This window comes from Mycteria americana, chromosome 7 (genome assembly GCF_035582795.1).
Source record: "Mycteria americana isolate JAX WOST 10 ecotype Jacksonville Zoo and Gardens chromosome 7, USCA_MyAme_1.0, whole genome shotgun sequence".
NCBI classification, from domain to species: Eukaryota; Metazoa; Chordata; class Aves; order Ciconiiformes; family Ciconiidae; genus Mycteria; species Mycteria americana.
This window is the reverse complement of record NC_134371.1, coordinates 59,664,720-59,675,143: the sequence shown is the minus strand read 5'-3', so window position 1 is coordinate 59,675,143 and position 10,424 is coordinate 59,664,720. Positions and strand designations below refer to the sequence as shown.

At 63.1% G+C, this 10,424-nt stretch overlaps 1 protein-coding gene across 1 annotated transcript; it reads right to left on the bottom strand.

Moving 5' to 3' along the window:
- Positions 1-5,236: 5,236 nt before the first annotated feature.
- On the bottom strand, positions 5,237-10,102 carry TSPAN1 (tetraspanin 1). Its single transcript, XM_075509266.1, has 8 exons — positions 10,084-10,102; positions 9,852-9,915; positions 8,405-8,611; positions 7,911-7,985; positions 7,090-7,188; positions 6,569-6,706; positions 5,970-6,053; positions 5,237-5,696 (listed from the first exon to the last, which is right to left on the bottom strand). The coding sequence occupies exons 2-8, from the start codon at positions 9,906-9,908 to the stop codon at positions 5,643-5,645; spliced, it is 714 nt and encodes a 237-aa protein (XP_075365381.1). The 5' UTR covers positions 9,909-9,915; positions 10,084-10,102; the 3' UTR covers positions 5,237-5,642.
- Between the last annotated feature and the right edge of the window lie 322 nt (positions 10,103-10,424).

The window sequence follows — 10,424 nt, the reverse complement described above, 5'->3', positions numbered from 1 at the left end:
TGGGCGAGGGGAGGATCCAGCCGCTGGGACTGATGCCCACGGGCAGAGCCCTGCAAGGTGATGTGGGCTCAGGTTTGAGACCCACTATATCTTGCCCACCTTGAGGGACTGGCGTTTGCAAACTGCTGCGTTTACAGGAGCATCCCCTCCTGAAACAGAGGGATGATGTTAAACCAGGTTAACCCCCTCAAAGGGTAGCGCCTGTGCCAGGCTGATGGAGAGCTTCGGCTTGTCTCCCCCGGGTGATGGTGATGTGGGGGTTCATCGTCTGAAGGAGCTCAGTCCCAGGGAGCTTGTTAGGGCAGCCGGGTCCCTCCCTGTCCTGCCCTTTCTCAGGGTCCCGCTCACCTCCCGGCTCAGCCCAGAGGTGCTGGAGCATCCCTGGGTGTCCAGGAGCCGGCTGGGCGACTGGCCCATCGCCTGCCCTCCCTGGGAAGCCCAACCCGATGGCTCCCACGACTCGGCCCCACGCTGGCCCCACGACTCGGCCGCACGTGCTGCCCAAGTTGCCGGTTCCCAGGTCTCGCCCAGCCCCGCGTACCCCCCCGCAGCCCGGCCTCCCCGGCTTTGTGCAGCCATACAAAGGAGAACCTGTCCGGGCTGCTCTGCATCCCAGGAGCTGGCTGATAATTAAACAAAAGCAAAATAGCCTTGGCATGAAACTTGACCTTTCCGGAGCTTGGGGGGGAAGGGGAATTTTGCATAATTTCTGTTGGTGATTATTTTTATGCATTATGCTTGTTTGGTGGGGATCTCTGTGCCGGGGGAGCAGGGAGTCCCTGTGCTCCGATGATGGGCTGGGATGTGAGAGACAAGGCCCAGGCTGACCCTTCCTGTGGCACATCGGTCCCTCTGTGCCCCACAGATGGAGGGAAGCACCCTCCATCCGGCGTCCTCTAGGATAACAGCCACGGTCCCCTGGAATGGAGGAATCTCAGCGCTGGAGGGATGCCAGTGCCTAGGGCGTGCTGGCCCCGTCCCCACGCCTGTGTGGGAGGGAGGCAGTGACGCTGTCCCCAGGCCACCTGCATCCCAGCTCAGGGAGCTGATCCCCAATTTTCAGCACCCTCTGCTTTATAAAGAGCCCTGCAATGCCGAGGTGCCCAAACCGCTCCCAGGAAGGGGCTCTGCTTGGCTTCTCCCCTTGGTCCCGGCTGCGGGGGGTCCCTCCCCTGTGCCTAGCCCATCCCTGTCCCCGTCCCCTGCTGCGCCTCCCGGCACGGGACTGCCACCTCCTCTGCCCAGACCTAACAAAGCCCGGCAGCAAATTAATCTTCAACTGGGTACCCAGGATTGTTGCTGTGATGGTTATTACATCGTGTCCTGCCCGGTGCCGTGTTAATGATTAACGCCCCAGGTTTAATGTCAGCTCCTGCCTGGTGCCTTTTGAATAGCTCTTCCATCGCCTCCTCTGATATCCCGACAAATAACTGGGGCACCGAGCTGCCCAGAAAGCACCCTTGGGGCTGGGTGGGCACCCAGGATGTTTTATCTCTGGGGCAGGGAGGAGGAGGAGGAGAAGGGGAGCCAGGGAGGAAGGCTGTGCCGGGGAAAGGGTGCATTGCCTCACGTCTTCCCCTGGCCAGCCCATGCCCTTCAAGGATGTTCTCTCCTTCCCAGTCCCGGAACGTCCTGGCCAGGCTGTTGCGGTGGGCAGGGGGAAATCCCCTGCAGCGGGCGCTCCTTGGGCAACTGATGCTGGATGAGTTTGCTTTTGCTTCCCATTCGCTCCATTTATCAGCACAAACGCAACAAGCTGCTATTTGTCCCCCACCAAAGCTGTGCCCCGGGGGGGGGGGGGGGGGGGGGCTCGTTTCCTAAAGCGCTGGGCGCTGCCTGCTCCCCGTCACGCAGGGTTTTGCCCATTGTGCCCCGGGGCAGGCGATGCCGGTGGTGAACACGCCCTGCAAAGCTCCTGGGACTTTGGCCTGTGCGTAGCACCCATCGTGGTGGGGCAACACGTGAGGCAGCACCCCATGGGGCTGCCAGGGATGAAAGGCAGCTCTTCAGGTATCTGCCTTCCCCGTATGGCCGGGGGCTCCAGCCCCTCGTTTTCCCCACCCTGTGCCCACGGGGACGCTGAACACACCACCCGGCAGGAGGCTGCCGGGGGCCGAATCCACCCCACCCCGCCCAGCCTGCAGCCCGCACACCCCCTTCCTTATTGCCGCCGAGGGAGCAGCTCAGCCTTGAGCCACCCCACTCGCCCCCAAGCAGGGGGAAATTCCCCGCGTGGGCTCCGAAAATGGCTGTTTCCCACAGGGGGAAGGTCAAAGGCTGCTGCAGGAGGGGGAACTACAGTGACATCGGGCTGGTCCCCATCGCGTGGGGGCTTGTGGGGCCTCAGCAGATGGGATGAGTCTGGAGATGCCACACCGATCCCAGGGGCTCCGGGTGGGCAGGGGTCTGCGTGCACCCCTGTTTCCCTGTACGGAGCAAACCCCGGAGCACAGGGACCAAATGCCGCCCGTTGGCTGAGCCCACCAGCCCTGGCAGTGACCCCAGCTCTGCTGCCCAGCATCCCCCTGCACAGCCGGGTCTCTCCCTGCCATCCTCGTCGCCTCCCCAGCTGAGAGAGGGGCAAACCCGACCCAGGAGAAAAGCAAAGTCTGCCCGCGGGCTCAGCCACCCTTCCCTTCGTCCCCACCGGCTCTGCCGGTCCCAGAGGGTTTCTGCCCATGCCAGCTGGCCGGGCTGGTCGGCACCCACACGGGGGTTATTGCCCACAGTGGAGCGGAGCAGGGCACGACCCACGGACCGGGGAGCCCCAGAGGGCGCGTGGCCGGAGGCAGCAGTGACCCGGGCTCTGGCCGGCGGCAGGGCACTGCCTGCTTGCCTGCAGTCCCCGCCAGCCAGACTTTACCCTCCTGCTCTCCCCCACCCTGTGTCACGGGTGGAAAAGAGGAACCCCCGCCCCAGCACACACCCCCGTCACGTCAGCTGCTCGGGCACCTCCAGCCCAAGGACGCCTGCCCAGGGCCAATAAGGAAGTTTCTGTTTGCTGCCTCGTGCCCCCGGGGACTTTTTGGCCTCACGCTCTGATGGCACAACTGTCAGCTTTTGGGGTGCTGCTGGGCACCCCGGGGTGCCGGTCTGGGGGAATCGGGCAAGTCTAAGGGTTACAAGGTGCAGAGATGCCTGGTGGCACCCACGCGGGTTGGTAGGGACGGGCGGTGGGCTGGGGTCCGTCCCAGGGCTGGTGGGGGGTCCAGCTGGGATGGGGTCTCCTCTGGGGAGCCCAGAAGCTCCGGCGGTGCTTGGGCAGTGGGAATCGGAGGGCAGGGGCACAGTGGGGGCACAGGGGAGGCTGCACCAGCCTGGCTTACCCCCCGCTGCCCCGCTGCTGCCCTTCCGCTGCCAGGGGAGCTGACAGCCGGGAAGGGCGATGGGGAGGAATCTGGGAGGAGAAACTGGTCCTTCGAGTTTCCCCAGCAGGCGGAGGGGAGAAACCAAGCTGGTGGTTGCAGGATTATTGCCAAAACTCAGCACCACAGAAACTGCCTGCCCTGTCCCGGAGAAGCTCCATGGCTGGGAAGAGGTGCGACGCTGGGAGCCTCTGGCCAGCTGGGCATTGCCCCCGAGCCCGCTCCACCCCGCAGGGGTGATGGTGAGAGGGTGTTTGCCAGGAGCCGGCTTGGCAAGGCAGCCCCAAAAAGAGGGAGCTGAGGGAGACGTGGCCAGGCCAGATGTGCCCGGCGGTAGCCGGCTTGGACACCTCCAGGAAGGGCTTTGGCCAGCGCCAAGGTCCAGGCAGCTCCCGCGTGGTCGGAGAGGGAAAAGAGGAATAAAAACCCTGACGTCACTCATGAGGTCACCAGCTTATGGTGGAACTGGGACCTTCACTGGTCCAGGGAGGAGGAGGAAGAGAAGGCCATTTTCTGGCAGCTTCCCCCCACACCTCACCACGGGGCAGGGCCAGAACCCACGTCCCCAGGGCTGAGTCACCCAGGGTGCAGAGCAGATCCCCGCACCCATCCCGCTGCCACCCGGCTGCTCCCGTCGGCGTGCTGGGTGCTGGACGGCACCGGGGAGATGCCAGACGCTGAGAGGCCGCAGCGGTGCCCCGGTGCAGCCCTGTACCCGGTGCAGGAGCTGATAAGGGGGTGCCGTGGCAGGCTCGGAGCGAGGCGGTGCGTGGGGAGGCTGTTTGCACGCTGGCCTCTTGCCCCGCTGCTGATCACCCCCTTGTCCTTCACCACCACTGCCCCACAGCCCTCGCGCTCTGCCCCACAAACAGGGAGGCGGGGAGCCTCGTGTCAAAAATGGGGTGAAGCAGCCCTTGACAACACCCCCCCCCCAACCACCCAGCTTGGCCTCGCTTTTGAAATGGGGAAACTGAGGCACAGTGAGTGGATGCTCAAGGTGGGATAACTGGCTGGCACTGAAGCCAGGGAGGGAACGCTGCTGGGGAAAGGGGGTGGAAACCCCCTGGAAGCCCTCCCAGCCCACCACAACGCCCCACCATCCCCATACATTGAGGGACCGTGGGTGCATCACATGGGTGGTATGGGACTATGCTGGGGGATGGAGATGCTTGGAGATGGGGCTGGCGGGACCCCCTCCCCTTCACCACCCCAAGCTCCCCATTTGGGGGTCCCAGGCCTGATGGGGATACCAGTACAACCCCCCCGAGAGCCAGCCCTGCCTTCCAAGCCAAGCTGTCGCTCGGTCCGTGAACGGGCATTGCTGACCAAGCGGTGGCTGGCACAGAGGGCAGGGCAGATTTGCATGGCTAATGGTAGCCCCCGCCGCTCCCCGGTTGTTGTGCAAACAGCAGGCTGCTTGTTTCCAAGCTCCCGAGCAGGTGAGGAGCCGCAGCGGAGGGAGGGCAGGCAGGCTGCGGGCAGGGCTGTGCTGCCTGCACGGGGCTCGTGGCGGGGGGGCAGGAAGGCAAGGCAGCCCCTGGCCCTGCTGCGCTCCCCCCGACAGAGGCTATTTATTGAAGGCAGCACCGAGATCGACTCCAGAAAATCATTTGTATCCAAGATGAAAAATTTATTTGTTTTTCTTTACAGCACGGAGAGGGGCTCGGCCATGAAGTGACAGGGGGTATGGGGCAGCCCAGGCCACCCCAGGGCCAGGGACCAACAGGGCTGTCCTCATGCCAGGGCAGGGACAGAGACCAGCCGGCGCCTCGTTTAGGGGACAACACGGCGACAGGGTCAGGGCCGGCAGAAAATGGGTGTAGGGGTAGATACGTCCCCATGTGAGGGTGTAGTTACCACCTACAAGCCCCAGTGCCAGCCCCCTGCCCTGCCAGCCGCCGCAGAGGGACGCAGCATGGGAGCGGTACAGTACATGCCTGCGAGGGTTTAATCAAGACATCGCTGTGCCACTGCCAGATCGGCAGCCCTGATCGGCCCCTGTGCCGCTTTATCTCCCAAGACCAAGCGGCTTCCCCCCTGCCAGCCCCCTTCAAAAAACCTCCCAAATCTCTATGTACAGACTCAGTGTGCCATATCAGTACAAAAATATACACATAAACTCTACAGATCCCAGCTCAGTAGATCAAAACACAGTTATAAATCACAGTGCGCAGGACAGCATCAGGCCCAGGAGCGATGGGGTCCCCCCGAAAGCACGGCACGCCACGGGCGCACCCCAGCATGGTGGGGGGCAGATCATCCTCCTGCCTTGCGGGGTCATTTCTGATCCAGCTTGCAGTACAGGTACATGGAAACCGCCATGGACGCAATCTGTGGGTGGCAAGAGGCGAGTCAACCCCTCCAAGTGTCCCACCCCAGCACAGGTTTGGGTCGCAGCCCATAGCATCCACCCCCAGCACACGCAAGGAGGAAGAGCCAGGTGTGCCCAGAGAAGGCGGCTCAGTAGCCACCCTGGGGCAGGTGGTGGTCCATGGGGCTGCACCAGCCTCCTGCAGCCCCTTGGCCACCCAGGCTGGTCCCAGCCCCACTGCTCACCTCCAGGTCAAGGAGGAGGCAGCAGCACAGCGATGCTCAGGCACTCACCTCCAAGGCAGCGATGCCGGCTGCCACGCCACCCACCACACCTGCATTAGTCTTGATTTCTTCTAAGATCTGATGGAAACAACCCTGCAGGAGGCAACCATGCAGGTGAGGACAAGCAAGGGGTAGCAATCCCCCAGCCACCCACTGGGGCACAACATCTCCAGAAAGGGAGGTACAGTTCTCCAGCCTAGAGCTGCACGGCCATGGAGAAGGTCTGGGGGCTTCAGGGACAACTCATCTCAGCCACTTCTCAGGCCAAAGCACAGTACTGGGCGGGGGGGGAGGAGGGGAAGAGGCAGGGAAATCACCCAAAAAGGCCAAGTGGTGCCTGGGTTCATGCTCAGCTCCAGGCATGCCACCCTGCTGCAGAGCTCCCTTTAGGACCAGAGCAACAGTAGCAGCTTTGCTTGTTTCCACCAGGAACGAGCCAAGGCCACCACAGCATCCCCCAGGACTTAAAGCCCATGGGACCACCATGTCCAGAGCTGGGGCTGGAGCTACAGGACAGGTCTCCCTCCCCTCACCAGGGCAAACCTGGGGTTTGCCCCTGGTCTGCCAGAAGGTCTGCCAGAAGGCAAGAGCCACTGGCGCATCCATACCGGGACTTCGCTTTCTGCGGCAATCGTGCTGTTGCAGGGCTGCTTGTCCTTACAGCAGGGCTCTGGGTAGGTTTTGTGTTCCTTATACCAGGGGGAGTCAGTGAAGTCTGTGTAGTTATTCAGGCCACAGCAATTGACCTAAGAGGGAGAGAGAGGAAGGGATGGGGAGAGCATCCGGCAGGTCTCCCTCCTGGCTCAAGGCACGGTTTGGACCCCACTGCCCCATGGAGGGGGTCACCCAGCTCAACCCAGCTCTGGAGGAGTGCTCAATGGCTGTCTTGGGACCAGGATTTTGCCCCACACGCCAGCATGTACAGCTCTCACCCCAGCCACGGGACTGCTAGATCCCAAGCGGGTAGGTCCCAGGCACCGGGGAAGCTGATCGGGTGGTGACAGCTCAGCACATCCAGGATTGCGGTGGTGTCTCCATTCCCATCCCACTGGTCCACCCCGGTGTGGACCGCCAAGCCTGTGCTGGGAGCATCCTGACCCACAGGTGAGGGCCCCAGGGCTCAGCACACCTCATTCATGGTGACATTCCAGATCTGCGTGAGGGTCTTATCCGTCCCATACTTCTCCTTCAGGAGAGGAGTCACCACGGCCGTCAGCAGCGTCTCTGCCTGGAACAAGAGGCAGAGGAATACCATCAGAGAAGGTCCTGGGGAGCACCACAGAGCCAAGAGCCCCCACACTGGTCTCAGCCCATGGGGAGGAGACCAACCAGACCCAGCACGGCCAGGAGCATGTCACACCGTATCCCTCTGGTGCGAGGACAGCTCGTCCCCTTCCCCACTAACCAGTGCTTTATGGCACCGAGGCCGCTCGTGACCAGTGAGTCATTTGATAAGCAGTGTAACTGAGGGAGCCAGGAATGACGTTTGCCCTGCGGTTGACTTCTCCAGTGCCTAATGAAGCAAAGTCACCTTTCTCCCCAGGTGGTTTCTCAGGTGCTTAATAAGGGGTTGAGTTTGCTCAGCATGAAGCATTAGGGACTTCCTCTCCCATATGGCTCCTACCATCAGAGGTGGAGAGGTGTCAAGCCTAGGCTGGTACTGGACTAAGGGGTTTGAAAGAAAGAAGCGGGCAAAACTTGTACCATAACCTTCATTTCTTCAGGGCAATGGGAACCCCTGTTCCCATCACCCTCACCCTGGCCAGGCCGCCCCAGCCTGCCCACGTAGCTGGTGTGGGCAGGGACCAGCATACCTTCCTCCTGCAGCAGTGCCCACCCCTCAGCTTCCCCATCCACAGGCAGCACTGCCAGCCCCAGTGTCTCCTATTTTCCCAAGGGGTAGGACAGGTCCCAGATTAGTCCAGCCCGAGACTTAGACATGCCACTCACAAGACTTGTGTAGACCAGAGCCACCACGGCAGCAGCAATTTCAGCAATGAAGATGATCAGCAACACCGAGAAGAACTAGGATACAGCAAAAGGAGGGATGTCAAAGCAACAGCCAGGGTCCACAGGAACCCACCTGCTTCCCAAGGGCCAGCAGGACCCTCCCTCAGGGCTCAAGCCCTGCCTCATCACCTTCAGCTCTGCTCCATGGCAGAAGCAGCACAACCTTGGGGTCCTCCAACCCTTTGTCTGCATGGGGCTGACCTCTCCAGACATGCTCCAAGAGAGACCTCTGCTCAGCACCAGCTTCTGCTTCCTTTCACCCTTGCCTGGGGCAGACTTTGGTTCCAGCACTGCCTTTCTAAGGCCCACCCAGCCTTCCACCACACGGGAACACGCAAGGAGGACATCTCCATGGAGAAATGTATCCCTCAGACCTCCCCCACCAGAGATCCAGCTCAAATGAGCCTCGATAAGGAGATAAGTCAGGTCCATACCATCATCAGGAGACACTTGCTCTCCTTCTGGGCACCGCAGCACCCGAGGAAGCCGATCACCAGCAGGATGGCACCAATGACAATGAGGAAGTAGCTCACATTCACAACTTGCAGGACGCTAGAGGAGAGCGCCCCAAATATATCCAGGAACGACTTTCCATCTACTGTGACCCAGATGCCAACTCCCAGGAGGGTCCCGCCACCGAGCTGGGAGGAGAGAGACAACATCAGCTCCCGGGCAGGCAGAGATCTGGGCTTTGGGGAAGGTGCTGGCATGGGTATTTCTCCCCTCTGCAAGTTTTCCCCTCTCCCCAAAGCAAGACTTTCTGGCCACCGCAGGCTTGAGGCACCCAGATGGGTCACTACCCTAAAACACACCCCACCACCAGCACATCCCCGTCCGCGGCGTCGCAGCCGCCCCCTTCCCCAGCCCAAGGGGTTTCGGTGCCAGCAGCGGGGCCGTAACCCTCGTGCAGGGTGTCCAAGCCAGTAGCACCACAGGCCACCCCCCTGACCCCAGAGGGGCAACACACAGCCGGCTCGGACACTGGCCACCATCACAAGTTCCTCCAGCCAGGGAAGCTGCCAGCTCACCCGGGGGAGCGGCTGAGCAGCCCCCAGCTCCAGACACTCACACGCTCCCGGCAAGGGCAGCTCAGGGCTGCCTCCAGCCTGCCCCAGCCCTGCCCTCCACCCGCTCGACCTTCCCCACCAGCCCCAAGCCCCAGCAGGAGCTCCAAGAAGGGAGTGCTTTGGCAGGGCGAGCGTGGGGGCTCTGCACCTCCCCTTCCCAAGGCTGTATCCCACCGCACCCCCTTCCCAGTGGCTCCATTGCTCCTGCAGAGCCAGGGCAGCTCTCAGGAGCTCCACCACCCTTTGCCCCGGGTGGGAGCAGAGGATGCTTGTGCTCTGGAGACCCCCAACATCTGGAGACCCCCAACACTGCAGATCGCTGTCACGCACATGGGCTGCTCCCTACAGAGATGGAGCCCCCCAGGCAAGGGCCCAGCAACCCCCCCTGGTCTGGGGCACCCAGCACCCTCCGCCAGAGCTTCAGCACAGGGAAGGGACATGGGTGGCTGATGCAACAGTCACCGTCCCCAGAGCCCAGCACGGTGCCCTGGGCTTTGGCCAGAGCTGGAGTGCGAGAGACACCCACAAGGTTAAGACCTCAGCCTGGGGTCAGAGACCAGATCTCGCACCCCACCGAGGTCCCAGGAGCATGAGTCCCACCAACACCCAACGTCCCCCTCTCCATCCCCCACAGAAGGGATGTGGAGAGGCAGGAGAGCCCACACGGGCAGGCTTTGCCCCCCATGCCGGCTCAGGGTGCTCCCCAGGAGCTGCGCCCGCAGACCCCAGCCCTTCACCCCAGCTTCCCGGGGCAGCCGGGGGGGCTGCCAGGCTCGGGCCCCCCGGGCAGAGACAGCAGCTGGGGTTCACTTACGAATATGGCCAGGTTGAAGAGGATCATCATGACCTTGATAAAGGTGAAGCACCCCATCTTTGCGCTGGGGAGAGCAGAGAGAGGTTGTCAAGGGGGAGCCCCCACCCCGGCACAGCCACTGCCCTCCTGCGAGCGGGGCTTAGCCCCCCCTCCAAGGGGGTCTGGGGGCTCCCCGCGGGCAGAGGGGGTGCACCCACGGGGTCCACTCCCCGAAACGCCGAGCCTAGCCTACCTGAGTGCAGAGCAGGTCCCACAGCCCCGACCCAGCCCGCCCCGGCCACAACTGCCGCCCCCGCCCCGCCGCCGCCCTTTAAGCGGAAGCGGCCCCGGGGCCGCCCCCGCCGCTGGACCCCCCCGCCCCGCCCGGCCCGGCCCGGCCCCCGCCGGGGCCACCCCTGGGGGTGGCGAAGCCACGCGTGTCCCTGGGTGCCTGGTGGCTTGCTGCCCTCTGCCGCCGGAGCCGCCCGCCCCGGGGGACGCGGGTAGCCCGGCCGGCTGCTGCCCGCGCCCATCGCCGCGGCCTCTTGGCGTGGGGTGCGGGACATGGTGTCCCCGACCTGCTGCTGCTGTGAG